This window comes from Streptopelia decaocto (genome assembly GCF_964273445.1).
Source record: "Streptopelia decaocto genome assembly, chromosome: 1".
In the NCBI taxonomy this organism is placed as follows: domain Eukaryota; kingdom Metazoa; phylum Chordata; class Aves; order Columbiformes; family Columbidae; genus Streptopelia; species Streptopelia decaocto.
In genome coordinates this window covers 105,128,377-105,145,049 of record NC_138663.1, presented here as the reverse complement: position 1 = coordinate 105,145,049, position 16,673 = coordinate 105,128,377, and the positions used below count along the sequence as shown (strand labels likewise).

The window sequence follows — 16,673 nt, the reverse complement described above, 5'->3', positions numbered from 1 at the left end:
TATTTACAAGCGTGGATCTCTGTAAAATAATTCTATAAAATTTCTCAAGGTGGATGTGCACCGATTACCATACGCCTTGTACTGCTGTGATAGTTTGTGCACGTATAACGCGGAGTATTATTTACCGTCGCTAAGCCGCTGTGTAGCGGTACCTTCAGCACATCACAGGTACAGCTGCGGCGATCACAGGTGCGGCTGTAGCGCATCGCAGCGCCTGCCTGACGTTTCCCAGCAGAAAACTTTGCCTTTTGTTCCTCACACATTTTCCAGACGTTACGGGCTTACACCGAAGCTTCCTACACACACACACACCTGCCATGGGGTAATCTCCCCTCCTCACAAGGCGGCCCCGCTCCCAGGGCGCACGACCCTCACACTTCTCAGCCGCCGGAGCACTCCCAGACCCCGCTCCTTCCCGCACAGCAAGGGGCTGGGAGGGCAGATATTTGCCGGTGCGGCGGCCGCTGCCGTTCCCATCGAAGCCCTCCAGGCCCGGCCGCCGCCTCCCCGCAAGATGGCTCCGGGCAGCGGGGCGCCCCTCGCCCGGCGAAGGGATGGCGCCGGGTTTGAACGCGGGGGGGCCGCCGGGAGGTAGCGGAGGGGAACGGTCAGGCGAAGCCGGTCGCACAGCGCCCGGGGCCACCTTACAAACCCCCCCCGGACGGGGTGGCTCGGCTCCTAACGTGCCCGCTCGGCCGGGGCCGCCCCCACAGGTATGGACGAGGTGCGGGGATGCCGGCGGCCCTTGCCCCCCGCACCGTGTGCCGCCCCCGACGAGGGGCAGCCGGACCCCGGACCATTCCTCCGCTCCGCGGCGAGCGGAAGGGGGGCGACAGGGGGGAAGGCCCGCGCCCCCGGTGCCGCTGCCGGGCATGCGCGGTGCCCCCGGAACATGGCGGCAGCGTGAAGCGGGCGACGGCAGAAGCCGCTTGACAGGAGCGGGAGCCGGCGCGGCGCGCTGGGGACCCGCTTCCCGCCCTCCCGGTGAGTGGTGGTGGCGGCGGCGGCGCTCCGCGCAGCGGCGGGCAGGGGAAGGGAGGAGCAGGGAGAGAAAAGGAGGCGAGGCTGGTGTCGCGCCCCCTCCTCTGGCTCACACCGCGACCTCCGCACGCAGTGGCCGTGCCAGGCACTGCGGGGGAAGGAGAACGACGGCGGCTCCGTTTCCTTGTTCCCGTCCCCTTCTTTCCTTTCTAGGGTGTCTCCGGCTGCCGCCCCTCGCCAGCCCCGCCGCTGTGTCCGGCCGGGGCTGCCCCGGGCTCAAGCGCCGTGTCCCGGCCTCTCGGCGCCGCCCGCTCCTCTTCTCGGTGGGCCGGGCTCCCAGCGCGGCGGGTCGCGCCGGGGCAGGGGCGCAGCTGTGAGGGTGCTCCCCGGGCGAGAGGAGCGGGACGGCTCTGCCTCCCGCCACCAACAAAGCTCCTCTCCGGGGGTGTGGGGGTGGTCACGGCGCCCGGACAGCGGGAGCCCCGGTGAGCAAGGGCGGCAGGGGCTACCGGCTGCCCGCTCCGTCGGTGCCTCCGTGGCGGGGCTGCGCCCGGGACGGGCCCCGCTTCCTGCCGCCCGCCGGAGCAGCGGGGCGGGCGGCGTTTGACAGGAGTGCGGGGAGGACACGCCTCCCCCGGCCCGGGCGGCGGGGCTGAGGCTGGCGGGGCCATGGGACGCGGTTGTTGACCTGGAGATCTGGGTACGCGTTTAAAAATTAAGTAATTGGTTTGGGGTAATTTGGTAAAGAGTTTGGCGGTGCAGCTTGAGGACTGCGCCGTGAAAGCGTGGCCGGTCGGGGGGCACTTGTTGGCTTGCGATGCGCTGCGGCGCCGTTCACGTTTTCTTTAGCGTTAAACTGCGTTTATGGCACCGTTTAATTGCCGACTTGAAGGGGAGTATCCTGCATGGGGAGTCGTCTTCTCCGTACATGTGTAATGGTCCAAAGAAAGTAGTTGCGCATAATATGAAAAGTTCTGATCTTAACACTGGTGCTCGTCATCGCTGCCTTTAGGTACTGGGGCAAACTGCAAACAGGATTGCAATACTGTAGTAATTAAATTAATATTTCAGTTAGATTTTATCCTCAGTTGTTCCTTAGCAATAGATACTTCAAGTGTTTTTAAAAATTTCCAAGTAGTTACTTACTGCAACTTGAAGTTGATGCCTTCCCCTGCAGTTATTTTCTGTTTCTCACTGATTAATTAGGCTATAGGAGATAAGCAAAAATAATCCTAAAGCATAACAGATTTAATGCAGAGGCGAAGTACTGGTATCTTAGTGAGTTCTAGTAATGTGAACCTCACTTGTGGCTCATGCATATTCCAACTAATGTAGCTTGGTGATAAAAACTTAAAAAGCACAGACTTTGTTGATTTTCCAGTAGCTTTTCAGAGTGCTCTGCATCTGACTTGTAAACAGCTCTTTAAGTTTGACTGGTTATGAATTTTTTATTATTCAGAGTAGGAGTCTTAAACCTTTCGATTTTTAAGCTTTCATACTGCATCTTACTCTTTGGAAGTGGCAGACAAAAGCAGTCGGTGAGGCAGTTGCTCAGGGTCGGCAACAACTGCAGCACGCATGCAGACAGGAAGGCATTTGCCATGTTACAGTTATGTTTTAAGTGGTCATATTAACATCAGGTAATAAATAGGGGAGTGAACGTGTTGTGGCGTACCAGTTCTCCCTGGGACAGCATCGAGTGCTGCTCAGACCACAGCAGCCCACAGCTCACGGGAGTGGGGTCACTGGCAGCGTGTCTGGGGAAATTAGTCATACAACCAGGCTGCGTGCTGGGGGACAGGGGGAGCTGGTTTTCTCCCTTAGGGTATCATAAAATGTAAGTACTATTTAAGGATGATATTACTTAAATTGATGCAAAGAAGCAGCATGTTGAAGACTCTTTGGTTGCTGCTTTGTTTATGGAAAGTTTTGCAGTGATGCAAGCAGGAGGCACCGGAGAAGACTATATGGTAAAACTGAAGCCGAGACCTGGACGTACTTGTTATGGCTTTTAGCTTTAACATAGTCTGATTTTGAATACAAAAGTAACGTTTACTGATTTTTTTTTTTCCAAGACTCAGCTGATGGAGTTGATGCTCTAGTTTTCTGTTTGGTGTAAATATCTTTCAGGTTGCTTGATATTATATATTTTCAAAGTCATGTTCAGATTCAGAAAAAAAACAAATGCTAGTTTTTGATTATCTGTTATAGCTGCAAATATACATTACTTTCATGCTAATTAGAAGCCATGTAGGTACAGAAGTGTGACTGTCTCTGATTGTTCTTAAAATTTGGTTCTATGTTAAGCATTGATCTTGATGTAGGCAGGTTCAGAGAAAAAGCAATGACAGTTCACTAAAATATGTTTCCTCAGACTTTGTATGTTCTTACTTTGAATGTGCAGATGCCCCCTTTTTTTTCCCTTTGCTGCGGCTGTCCTTGCTGCATTCAACTGCTGTGCTCTCATAAGGCAGAGGCATTGTTTTCTGGAGTAGCTGCCTCACTTCAAAAGAAATGTTGCAGAGTATTTCCTTTACAAAACCAAGTGTAATTTTGTCTTTGCTAGAATGAAATTTGTAGTATTGAGAAAGTATTAAGTCCAATATCTGTCTAAAAGTTGCATGAATAAGAAAAAGATGCAGCTTTACTTAAGAAGAGAGAATGTGAAAAAGCCTGAAGCAAACTAAATGTCTCCTTCTGCTGTTTGTACATGGGTGTCTTTCTCACAATTTTGTCTCATTGTTTTTTTACTATTCCAATGTGATCGTGAGCTGTGAGTGAACTGTGTTTACTCCCTTTACTGTTGCAGTCAATCCATAATGAAGTGGATGTACAGGGAGAAATAAAGTCCTCAGTAATTATTTCTTGATATTAAATAACATGACTAACAGGAAATGACATTTCTCATTAACTGTCCAGGACACTGCAGTTGGCTTTCTTGTTTGTCTGGATATACCTACTTCAAACAGGGATGGGTGAAATACACAGTTATTCTTGCATGTTTTAAGATAACCTTTGAAAATAGCATTTGGCAGTCTACTGTAACATTTCTAAGTGCAAATACAGAACAAACGACAAGTAGAGACTGGGACAGTGCTTGAGTTTACACAAGGGAGGCTGTTAACCAGCTTCTTGACATCTGCATCCACTGGGCATTTGAAGTTCGTTTTATTCCTATTTGAAAGAACTAACCCTGCGCACCCAGCCTTAGCGCCGATTGCTTCTCCCAGAGATTAAAATCTTAAATGTGGAGGACTGTGCCGTTTGTGTTCTTTAAAGTGTAAGACATGCAACATAAATGGCACAGAAGACCAAGGTTTTTCTGGCATGTGGGAAAAGCCAGAAAATCCCCTATGAAGTTGTTGAGGCTTAATAGAGCCATTTGTAAATATGAAGGAACAGAAACGTTAAATAGAAAATTATTTGTGCTTAAGTGTTACAGGTGTTTTAATTACATGTTGCAGTCCTGGTATTTTTCAAATACTTCTGATTTGAAGTTTGGCTCAATGTAATTTGAAGTCCCAGAGTATTCGTTAACATTCCAATATGATTTGGTGGATATATCTTTTTTATTGTGATTTGTGTTTTGATATATGAGTGTTTTACTCATACAATTTGTATGCCTTCTTTGAAGGCTTCTTTTGAGGTTCAAGGCTTCTATAATTTGGTGATATCTTGATGTAGTGGTAGGAAGCTTTAATATTAGTTGTCTGCAGTTAGGTTTATTTTTTCATTGTAGAAATGATTGATAATGGTGAAGTACATGTGGCGTGTGTGAACAGCTTTACTTATGACGTCTAAGCAGAGAGATGATTCATGTGCTTTAGATAAAGACTCCAAAAACTGAAACAGTTAAGTCCTTAAGTTGTTGTTTCTTTTAAGAGTATATATCTGGGTGAATCCCATTTCTTGTGTGTGTGCACATCATGCATGTACCGGGTGACTTGACCTGGGTGTGCAGCAGGGGCTGTGGGCAAGCCCCCAGATCCTGCTGCCCCCCACTCCTGCAGCAGCGGTGCCTGGGGTCTGCAATGCTGCGGCAAGAGGGACGTGGTGAGCGACCAGCTGCATCCCCACGTGCATGTGTGTGTGTGCATACATACCCTTTGTGTTGCCTAACACTTGGGTCCTATATCTCTTTGAATCTCTCTCTTTCTTTATATATATATACATACATATTTGTTCCAGAATTTGAAGGGTGGCTACAAAGAAGATGGAGACTCTCTTTTTACAAGGAGTCAAATAGAAGAGGGATAATGGCTGCAAGTTACTCCTGGGGAGATTCCGGTTGAACACAAGAGGGAATTTTTTCACAATGAGAACAATCAGCCATTGGAATAATCTAGCAAGGGAAGGGGTGGATTCCCGAGCACTGGACACTTTTAAGATTCAGCTGGACAGGGTGCTGGGCTAGCTTGTCTAGAATGTGCATTTTGCCAAGAAAGGTTGGACCAGATGATCCTTGTGATTCCTTCCAACTTGGTATTGTATGATTCTATGATATCTATTTATTGCCTTGTGTGATGGGCAAAGGGACTTTGTGCCAGCTGCCTGTGGGGGACCTTGTGGGACAGTCTGTCCTTGTTACCAGGCAGCTGAGGCTGCAGCAGCGGAGGGTTTGCTTCAGGTATCTGAGCCAAGACTGAGCAGGCTCCCCTTTTATCTGCAGAAGGTGTACAGCCAAAGAGTAACCAATGCATAAATGGTGATGATGGCCCTCAGAGGTATTTGTATCTCTTTGTTGTTAGTCTTTCTGCTCAGTCAACAAGGACGTAGATCTGGAGGAAGGTCAGGAGCTGCACCACAGCCATTCAGAAGGTAGCAATTATCTTTACAAGCTGCCTTATTTCTTTTATTTGGGCTTGCTCTGATACTTTCTCTTGTATACAGTGGACATTGGACACAGGTATATACAACGAGTCAATTTGTAGTAGAGGGCATATACTATCTACTAGCTTTAGCAGCTCTTCTCCCAAGATCCCTGTGTCACAAAAAGTAACAGCTTTAGTTTCTGTGTCTTTGGTATAGGACCAAAAAATCCAGTATTTTCTAAACTTGGATCTGAATGAATTGAAGAAGTATACACTTGTTTGTCATGGTAAGTTATGTGTGTATCATATTTCAGGAGTGTAGATTCAAGACTGATTCATAGTTCTGGACTTTAATGGAGGCGCCTACTTTATGGATGGTGTTTGATCGTTTGGATCTAAATTGGTGCAGTACTTAATGTGTGCTTATTGTGGTTGTTCCATGCACTCTCTTCACGCTTTTCAGAATTACTTGCAGAGCCTAATATCAAAGTCTTTCTGAAATACTAGAACCTTTAACAGAATTTTAGTTCTTTTCCATTTGTTTTAGCAGGAGGATAGACTTTCTGCTGCCCAAGGAAGATGCCATCTAGATATCTTATGTCCAAACTAATCCTAAAATACTTTTTCAGATTTGTTAGAATAATGTTATATGCAGCTTAAGTATGAACAGTGTTTTGAGCTGGTATTTTTCACCCATAAATGGTGTATTTTCTCAGCAGCTCTCCATTTGTATGTTGTCATCTAAAACCAAGCAAGGTGTTGCATTAAAGGTAGATGCCTGTGTTAAATCACTTGATTCTAGGTCTTCAGCTTCACAAATCAGGTCAAATTTGGTTTAAGATACCAAGGGAATTCAGTCTTTTCATGAAAGGGATGAACTTTGATGGAAATCTAAGTCTGTTGTCTTCTCAAGGTAATATGATATCCCTTTTAGTGCCGAGCAAGGACTAGGTTGAGCCTTTCATCATCTCTAGCATACATTAGTTCAGGGAGCATCTGAAGTTTATAAAACTTACTATAAGAGGGCAGCACCATTTTAATGAGGTGCATACCTAAAATGAAACGTGTACCGTTATTTATGTGCTGTATGGAATCTATCAGAGATTAATGCAGGAAGGTTCAGCGGAAGGAGTGCAGTTCTTGGGGCATGTTTAAAAGCCCATTTAAAAAGCATAGTTTGAAGAGCAAGTCTTGTACGTGGAGGAATGTGAAAGAATATCAGAGCTGCTAAATTGGGTGGAACTCCGTATTGTCACTATCCTCTGTCAGAGGCTCGGAGATTAAAAGTGCTGTAGTATTTTTGATGGTACTTCTCACACCAAATGTCTTGTATGTGTACCCTGCACTGAAGTGCTACACAGAAGCAGACAGCAGTTTTCTGGAAAGATCAGAAGATATGTACTGGTTTTAATCACAAAATAAACAGTGTTATAATTAGCTGGAAAACTTTGTATGTGGTGTTGGCGTGTGGTTTGTTTGTTTGTTTGGTTGGTTTGTTTTGTTTTAACAGCTTGTTGTAGGAAAATGCTACCTAGGTCCTTGTCTGAATATTCTCCAGTGCTCAGCGGTCTAAGTATGGGGTTGAGGAAAGAGGGGGAATCGCCTCCAGAAAGGTGATCTCCAGAAGCAGCAGAAAGGGAGGTGCTCTCATGTCCTGGAGCTGCACACAGCCAGTGCCACCTGTGCAGCCGTGCCGAGGAAGAGGTGGAGGAGGTTGCTCTTTATTCCCTATCTCACCTGTTTTGTGTTTTGTTTTGTTTTTTAATTTTTTTTTTTTTTTAAAATAATCAAAAAGTTGTCCAGGAAGTGGGGAAGAGAGAGATGGACTTGCTGTTGATGTTCCTGATGCGTTGGGCTTTTCACCTTCTTCCATTTTTGACGAGTATGGCAAATACTACAGCTGAGCATTTGCAGCTGTCTGGTCCTCCTGGCACCTGAGGAATTGTCTTGTCTGACCTGTCAGCACTGTGTTAGCTGCAGAAATGTCTAGCAGCACTGAATGGTCCTTATGAATGTTTCGTCCAAATGTTTCCAGTGGCACCTCCATGGAGGATGATCTCCCTCCCTTGTGGAAGGAGTTTAAAGAAGGATTTTCCATTTTAGTTAGAGAAATAAGAAGTTGGGGAAACAGCACCGGTGAGCCCAGTGTGGGGATGTGGCTGTGCCTGGAGACTGAAGCAGCTCTCTGGGTTTTTTTCCCTTCAGAAACATCCTCTGGAAGGGGGAGCTATCAGGAAATTGCTTAAGGGTTTATTTAGTTCTGGTTGGTTTGGCTTCACACCCTGATGAGACACCAGTATGTGGGACCAACGTAGTTGTCCCCATGTGTAAGACAGGGTACACCGCAGTGTGTTGCAGCAACAGATACGCACAGTGAGACAAGTTCTGTCTTTGTTAATATCCAGTGGCAGGGAGTTTGGATTCTCAAGTTGGGAGAGTGAAACAGATACTTTAAGCACTGGAAGAGGATGGTAGCAGAAGTGTGTTGCTGCTGGCATTGAGTACAAGGCAAGGGGAGGCAAGTGTGTTGCTCTGAAACCAGCTGACTCCAGTTGGGGTGCTGGTGGCAGACCGGTCCTGTGCAGAAATGTCCCAAAACTGTTCTCCATGCCTTTAATGAAAAAAAAAAATAAAAAAATTGTGTGCTCTATTTGACTTTCATAGATTTCTGCATCAGGCTAAAGGTGCTTGCATTTCGCTAGATACTCTGTTGGATGGATAAAAAGTGGACCACAGGGATGGATTTGCCAACTGTGCGGTCTGTGGATTGGGCTCTGATAGATCATATCTGAACTGAGCTTCCAGTCCTTTTCAAGTTTGGAGGCAATGTAGATGGGAGGAAGCCAAAGTTGCCTAAGAGGTTGTAAAATCCTTTTTCCACCATCCCTCCTTTGCATGTCTCCCCCCCCACCATCCACTTATGTACACATACCCTCTCTGCTGCTTTTAAAGCTCGTGGTATTGCTTGTTTTCTGCCAAAGACAAGCGCAGGCAAGCTCTGTGGAGACCTCTAGCATCTGGGCATCTCTTACGATGTTTGCAACAGTGATTTCTTTTCTCCCTTACCTGCTGTATTTACACTATGCTAAAAGTATGCTCGGTGCCTCACAGAACAAATAGTTTGAGAGCTCTCTTCTGTGTCCAGGGAGGCTGAGCTGAAGGCAGAGGAGATGTATCTGCGTGTAGAGAGAATTTCACACAGGTATGTAGCTCTTAGCTGGTGCTAATAATAAAAAATTGTTTGCGTTTTATTTTTTTGTACATAATTTAATTAGTTTGCTTGATGAAAGAAATTTGGTTTGGGCATTTGAACAAAGCCAGGCTGAATAATGATGATGAATGTTTTCAGGAAGAGTATTCCAGGCTTGCAGGGGGAAGTGGAAAACAGCACAGAGGTTTCAGTGAGCTGCATTCACCACAATTTTTAAACAATTTGTTGAATTGTTGTGCTACTGTGAATAAATACTAGTAAACTACTAAAGCTGGCAGTTTTACTTAAGATAGAAATGTAAGTGCTGCGAGCTGTAATTTTGATTTATTTGAATATAACATTAAAATAACCTTTCATGTGGGAAGACTGGCATTTTAAGAATATTTAAAGCTGTTAATGGCCAGTCAGCCGCTTTGCTGAACTGCTGACTTCACACATACCATTTCCTTTTTCAGGTTTTTACAGCCCCACATCTTCTGTCTTTTAAAGCAGGATGGAGGTGGGGAGAGAGAAGAGAAGCTGTTTTTCTTTTCCACTGGTAGCCATAGAGCAGCTCTAAACTTTAATTTTTAAAATTACTGTCAAATTAGTAACTGTTGGAATCTGCATGACATAAATTGTTTCTGTTGTGTGTTGATACAAGCTATGCTGTTTAATTTGGAGACCTCACTTTTCTGCTGTTCTCATTTATAAGTTTTTATTTCTTGTTTTGGGAATTTTTGGGACAAACCTTTGGTCTAAACCTTGTTAGTGTTGCTTTTTAAAAATACACATTGCCTTGATCTGTACTGAATAATACACTTAGTATGGTTTGAGAGTTTAGAGAGAGATTTTTGTGGTCCTTAAATGTATGGCTTGCTGTAATTACAGTTGCTCATATTCTAAAGCAGATCGTAAACTTACCTGGAGAGAGGGCAGAACATTTACAGGCAGTATTTTACTGCTGACAGCTTAAAAGTTTGTTTATGCTAATCACTTCATAAATAGTGAGCAGTACACTGTTGGTGACTTTCTGAGGCATTTTGCAAGTGCAGAAAATTTCTTCTTGATGTTAAGGCAAATGACATTACAAAATTATATTTGTGAAGCCCTAAGTACCCACTCTGTTCCTTTAACAACTTACTTAATATTCAGACTTAGTTGTTATAATAATACATATGGCTAGCTAATATTTGCTCTTTCGGAAGCCTGTAAATTTGACAAAAATCTATCTTACCTAGCTCTGTTTTTATATGAAAACATGGAAGTTTAATTTTCTTTCCTTGAAACAATCTCACTTCCCCCTGCCCCCCACCAAATGTGGACTAAAAGGGGGTCCAGCTTGGATCAAAATTCTTGTCAGAACACCAAATGATTGTATATTTGTGTACATAAGTGAAAGAAGACCTGATCTTTAGGTTTTGTTTTGAAGTAGTATATGTGTAATGCTAAATAATACTGATTTTATGACTACAAGACTACAAAGCTTGTGTTACATTGTAGAATCTTCTGATACATTAATGCAAATGTAAAGTTTGTTTCTTTTAGCCTTTGAGATCCTAATTTTCTATAACAAATGCCACAGTATGCTCTAGAAGGTTTTTACTGATTTCATCTATTACAGAAATAAGCAAGTAGATGCTGTTGTGTCTTGAAGTATAGTAAATGAGTCTACATACTGGGTAACTTGCCAGAAAGTGAATTTGCAAGGGGACTTAGAAGTATTGCATGTTACAGAAATATTCCTTTTAAGACTTACTCTCTTTGCCTCTGTTCCGCCCTTCAAAGCCTTGTGAAAATGGTATGAAGTAGGGTATTTATTTATTGGATAGCAGATGAATAGGTGATAAGTTTTTTTTTAAAAAGTGTTCTAGTTTCATGAAGGAATGTGGTTCACTTTGAGGAAAAACCCCTGCTTGTTTGGGAAGCGAGTGTTGCCTGTAGGTACACGTTACCCAAATGTGGAGGCTGGAGTGGGAACCATGGCAGAGGGTGTGCAGGTCCTTTTCTTGAAGGGGTCTCTGCAGTGTTTGTTTGCCATAACAAACGGCAAGAAGGCATCGAGGAACATCAATAGGGTGTGTGGTCATACTGGCCAGCAGTTTTAAATGGTAACTCTGAGGTTTCTACGGCTCACAGCACACGAATGCTGGTAGTGAAGGCAAATGTAGGACTTGTGCAGGTGAAAGACTTGCGGGATTATTGCTTGCTTATGCTGAGCCTCTGTCTCTAAGTGGTTTTGCTGCTCAAACCGTGCATAATTCTTTCCCCCTCCTTGTGTATGGATGTTTGATCTGGAAGCATTTGTGGAAGCAAGTGAATGAAGAAAGAGAGGGGCAAGTATAACTCCCTGTTCAGAGAGAGCTTAAAAAGTGGCTGCTGGTATTTCAAGCTAAAGTTAAGAAGAACTTAATCAGTGCTTCAGAATGGCTGTTTTGCGAGATTCCTCTTCTGCACTGAGTTTCTGTATCACAGAATAGCCTCAGTCCCTATCCATCAGGGGCTGCCTGCTGGTGACTGTCCCCTCCACCCTTGAGGATGGCAGTGGTGATGTCTGAGTTACTGCAGTTACACCTGTGGTAGGGGCAGAAAGCTGACCAGCTCTAAAACTGGTGTTTCTGCCTTACCTCTGAGCCTGAGGTGCAGAGTTGTTGATACAAAAACCTTAATCTTTTTGGTGGGTACTAAGCTCACAATCTGGTAGTTGCTTCAGCTTCTTTTAAACGTTACATTTGTCTCCGTAGTTCTGTGCTGTGTATTTTCATGAGGGGACAGCTGTCAAGATAAACTTGCACTGGGAAGCCCTAAATATGCAGGATTTTTTTCAGGATGTTCGGTTTACTTGAGTGTCTGGCTTACAGCGAGAAGGATAATGGAGATGTGCAGCAAGCAAAACAGGGAATTATTTTGACATTTTTCTGTAGAATACTAGCTGCTTTGTAATACAGCACTATGTGTCCTTTGAGTAATTCTTTCAAAATGAGAAGAGCAAATTTAGACAGAAAAAATGTTTTCTGTCTTGTTTTCTGACACATAGTATTATGTAGTAGCAACACAGAGGGGGCGAAGGCTTAGGCTTGTCTACTAATATACTGCTTTCTGACAAAGGGCTGGCACAGTGGGAGGTGGCTAGTAGCAGTGATTTGGGGATTAACAATAAAAACTTCAGTAGGGAATTAAAGGCAGATGAATGCTTTCCATCTGATTTTAAAAATAGTAACTGATGTAAGGGAACCTAATCGGTGAAAGTGTGGAACTTGGTTTACAGGATAAATTGAGATGTAAGTGACGTAAATAATACAGTTTGTGAGTGTGGAGATTCTCCACAGCTCTTTAAATTGAAGATACGTTGATGATGAATCCAATGTTATCCTGGGGTTCATGGAGTATTCCCCCCCCCCCAATTTACAGCAGTTTCTCCTTGGTATACGGAATGGGTTCTGTACTTCCATTCCCTAAATCAGAGGGCTTTGAGTGTTTTCTGTTACTATGCTTAGCTTGTTTTTGTTCCTTTGGTTTTCATTCTGCTGCTTTGTGCATCCTAATGCCATTACACTTCAGCCTTGCCATTGCATTTCTTTGTTTGCTCATATATTCCTGACCTTGTTTTGTGTCATTTTTCCCCCCTTCTATTTCTAGAAGCTTCTAGATTAATTTCTTAACCCCAGCTTTCTGTATGACTGCCTAGGCTTGCTTGCTGAGGGGCACACACAAGAGTGCCTTGAGCTCTGCCCTTTTCTATGTCATTTTGACAAAACATCCCTGGAGGTTTCTCCCCTGTGTTTGCTGGTGGTTTTCTTCTCTTCTGTGCCGGCTGTGCTGTGGCCCGAGTCAGGCTGGGGATGGCGAGTACAACGTGAGAGGACTCTGTCTTGGTTAGCGAAGGACTAACTGCCTCGCTTGCAGTTTGCCGCTTAATTACACGAGGCGATGGAAAGCTGTTCCACGGTCTGCCCTTGCAAAAAAGTTGCACTTTGTCTCAGACTGACCCGGCTCTGTTTTGGAGGTAGCTGGTTTTTGATTTACTGTATTTCAGTAGCACGTAGTGGTTGTTAGAGAGAGGCTTGGAAATACCATTCGTGAATGTTTTCTGTGACAAACAGCGCTATCTACAAGCTAGTTTAATAGCGGCTCTAAACTGAATACTGTAGGTGTAACTGGCTTTTAAGTAGCATCTCTTCGGAACAGTAATGTATTGTATTCCTGCAGTTGTGTTTGTCCTGTTTCAAACAGTGCTTTCAGAACTTTCAGCTGTCTTATATTTTTAGCAGGCTGGTGGGCATGCTGTAAAATAGCCTATCTGGCACAACACAAGCTAATGAAAAGCTGGAATCCTTTTTATGTTCTGACAGACACTCCGGTTGTGCTAAACTTGATGACTATCACTGTGGGGTTGGAATCTTTATTACTGCACCAAGTGCAATCTGGTACTTGGAACAAAAAGATAAAAACCATGCACTGTTTTAAAGTAATCTGTAAAAACAGTTACTTTGACTCTGCATCACCTTTCGCAATTTATTACTTGCAGCGGAAAAGCTTTGAATTTTTGGGAGAGTCTACAAAAGTATCAAGGATTTCAAATTTATTTGATGGCTTAAAAGGATTTCTGTTCTTAATCCTGATTATCACTTATAGTATGAATGCTGTTGTGTAGCAAAACCTGCTTATTTTATGTTCGTATTCAGTTTTATTTATAACTGCTTTCAGGTCTCGAGAGTATTTTGTAATAACTGTCCAGCATGTTCACACACAGCACACACATAAACTAAATGAATTTGTCAGTCATTGGCATTTTAAAAACCATATTTAATTAGTTTTAGCAAAAGGACTTGCACTGTATAAAGTTTTCATCATGGAATCCATCACCATGCCATACAAGTTCATTGAAATTTCACTGAAATGTCATGGTTTCTGGAAAATACTTGACACCTCTCTTGTATGTGTTATGCATGTGTAATTACTTTTTTTTTTAGCATGCGAGTATAAGTTTCAAGAAATTCCAAGTAAATACCTTGCTTTTCGACTATTATTCCTTTTATGTGACTCTAGAAAGGTTTATCTTCTACAAATTTTACGTTTGGCAAAATTAATCTTGGAAAACGTTTAAACATATTCAAACTTAAAACAAAATTGTGAAATTTTGATAATGTCAACTTTAACCTTATGATAATTCCTTGAAAGGAAAAAATCAAATAAGATAGTTCTGAAAATTGAATGTATTTTTACCCGTTGTTACTTGAACAGTGAGAGGAAAAGGATAATAAACTTTCTGGCTTTGTTGCTTCGAGGCTAAAGAGCTTCAAGTGAGTTTGACTTGAATTGAATACAGTCAAAGTTCCAAAAACTAGATGCTGGACTAGAAAATCACGGTAGCACACACACACACAAAATAAGTTTGTTTCTGCTACCTTACAATGGCTTAACTGATTTGACCTTTCTAGTTTCTAAACCCTACAAGAATACAGCTCACTGCCTTTATCTGCAGTTGGTGTTCCCCTAACGGGCCATCCCTGCTCTGTTACAAGTGGTAGCAGGCAGGGATATCAGTGGGCACTTGGGCCTTTGTGCAGATCTCTTACATCAGGGTTTTATTACCCCTTCCACTGTGGTTGTGAAAGACAGTGTGTGTTTTACCCAAAGGTGTTTAAATTGTGGATTTTTAAACTCTGTGCAAGTGAGGCACGAAAAGTGAGTGATGTGTAAGTGTTCTATTTTCCAGTAGTATTTACTGGGGAGGAAAAAGAATAAAGCATTTTTTGTATCTTTTTATTAGAAATCCACAGAAAATGCAAAATCATTGTAAAACAAACTGTCTATACCAACAGAATAAAAGTTTGGGTTCTTCTGTACCTTTGTTATTTCGATACAGCTATTGTTTACACACTGTTCTTCTACAAACAGCTTGTCAAACGTTTGCAACTTTAAACCAGCAAGATAATTGTACACCAATACAAAATAAGTCCTCCTTTCCAAAAAAAAAAGAAAACCCAATCCCCAACAACAACCTCCCCCCTAACTTGTTGTATTACTACTCCACAGGAAACTGTTGCGCTGAAAGGAAGAATTAACTGGTCTTTTAACTTCAGCCTTTTATTGTGAGAGGGAAGATCACAGAAGTGTTACCATGGGGAGAACAGCAGCTAAAGGTAAGGCCTGGTAGCTTTTATCCAAGACGAAAGAAAACAGGAAACTTGGTAAATTCTCTTTTCGAAGGTGATAGGTTATTACTTGACAATTACTGTACTGTTAGATTAAAGAGGAAAGGTTACGGTATGTGTTGAACACAGGCAAGTTAAACTTCACATTGTTTTGGAGTAAGTATGCTAAATTCGGTTTATCCTGGAGTTCTATACAAGTTCAATCAAAGCAGTTTTGTCCTGTGACAGCATTGGAGCCATTATACTACTCGAAAACTGAAGAACCTGTCTAAGTATAATATTAAATAAAATGTGCTGCTTTATTCTGTAACTGCACACAATTTAACAGGAGGGTAACTAAGTAGTACAAGGAATCAGATTTTACCACAACAAATGGCATTAGCAGCTGTCTTCCACAAGCTCTTGAAGATGAAATTCATCCACAAATGCGCAGTACAAAGGTGTGATTTCTGCTGTGTCACATCTGCAGAAGTTAATTGTCAGTAAAGGGCTAAAATAAAGAGTGAGACTTAAAAAGTAACAAGGGTGTTTGGGTTGGTGAAACAAAGAGAATGTAAAGGAAGATCCACTGTCTGAAACCGGGTTGCTGCTGCTTTTCAAAGCTGTCAGATGGGTAGTGTTCCCCCATAAAATGCTGCTAACACTTTTGTTCTTCTCTTGAGCTTTCTACCTTCAGCCCAAGCTGGTTTATGTGCTTGTGCACTCCCTTGGTAAATAATTGTCTTTTGCTTACAGATTTTCTGTCATGGCGGGAGTCATCCGTTTAATTGTTGCACCAAGAGTTTATGGAGGAAGTCTGTCCCCTTCTCTTGTATGTTTTCTTCATGGCTGTTGTCTAAACATACTAAAAGAGACACCCTGTTCCGTGCAGATAAGAATCCCACTAGGGAAGCACAAAAAGAAAGGAAAGGAGACATTTCATACTCACTTTGTCTTGATATCCTAAACCGTGTGTACTGAGGTTCGGTGAAGGGTAGCTAAAAGTTGCTGACAACCCTATGTAGTAAGAAGGGAAGAAAGCTACTTCTTGAGCAATGTAAGTCTTGGGTTTGCCTTAGTAAACTTCATCTGAAGGTAACTGCATGGCATGGGAAGAGCAAGTGTTTCTGTTACCCCAAGGTTTTTCACGTCCATCAGGAAGAGACAAGAGATTTCTTTGAAAGAAGTCATCTCCTGATGTGTTTTGAATGCGTGACAGGGTTTCACGACTTTAAGGTGGCAAAGAAAGAGCTGCAGAAATTTCAAAAGCATGACTGGGAATTGCTTTATTCCCACATTGAAGGGCAAACAAACAGCAAGTCTTCTAAGATGGTACATTGTGCCTCCTCATGTAGCGCACCATTCTGTGGTAAAAACTAATACTGTTGACAAAGGTGATGCTTGCTCAGCATGCAGACAAAGCAGTCATCTTGTTTGTTGAATATTTAACTCTTCCCAGAAAAAAGTGTTGTGGATTTTTAAAGCATCTTGGAGGAGATGCTGCAGTTCAGCTTTGGAGTTTGTAAGAGTAACTACACACTGGTCACCAGGATT

At 43.1% G+C, this 16,673-nt stretch overlaps 1 protein-coding gene across 7 annotated transcripts in view; it reads left to right on the top strand.

Annotated features, from left to right (window-relative positions):
• Nucleotides 1-883: 883 nt before the first annotated feature.
• Nucleotides 884-16,673, top strand: part of SCML2 (Scm polycomb group protein like 2) — a 77,074-nt gene continuing 61,284 nt past the window's right edge. For 5 of the 7 annotated variants that reach the window (XM_082070477.1, XM_082070478.1, XM_082070475.1 and 2 more), the window contains exons 1-2: nt 884-984; nt 15,022-15,128. In XM_082070477.1, the coding sequence (XP_081926603.1) occupies nt 15,107-15,128 (22 nt within the window). In that variant the 5' untranslated portion in view covers nt 884-984; nt 15,022-15,106. Of the gene's footprint in view, nt 985-1,476; nt 1,682-15,021; nt 15,129-16,673 lie in introns of those variants that run through there. The other 2 variants (XM_082070474.1, XM_082070479.1) reach the window with 2 other exon arrangements.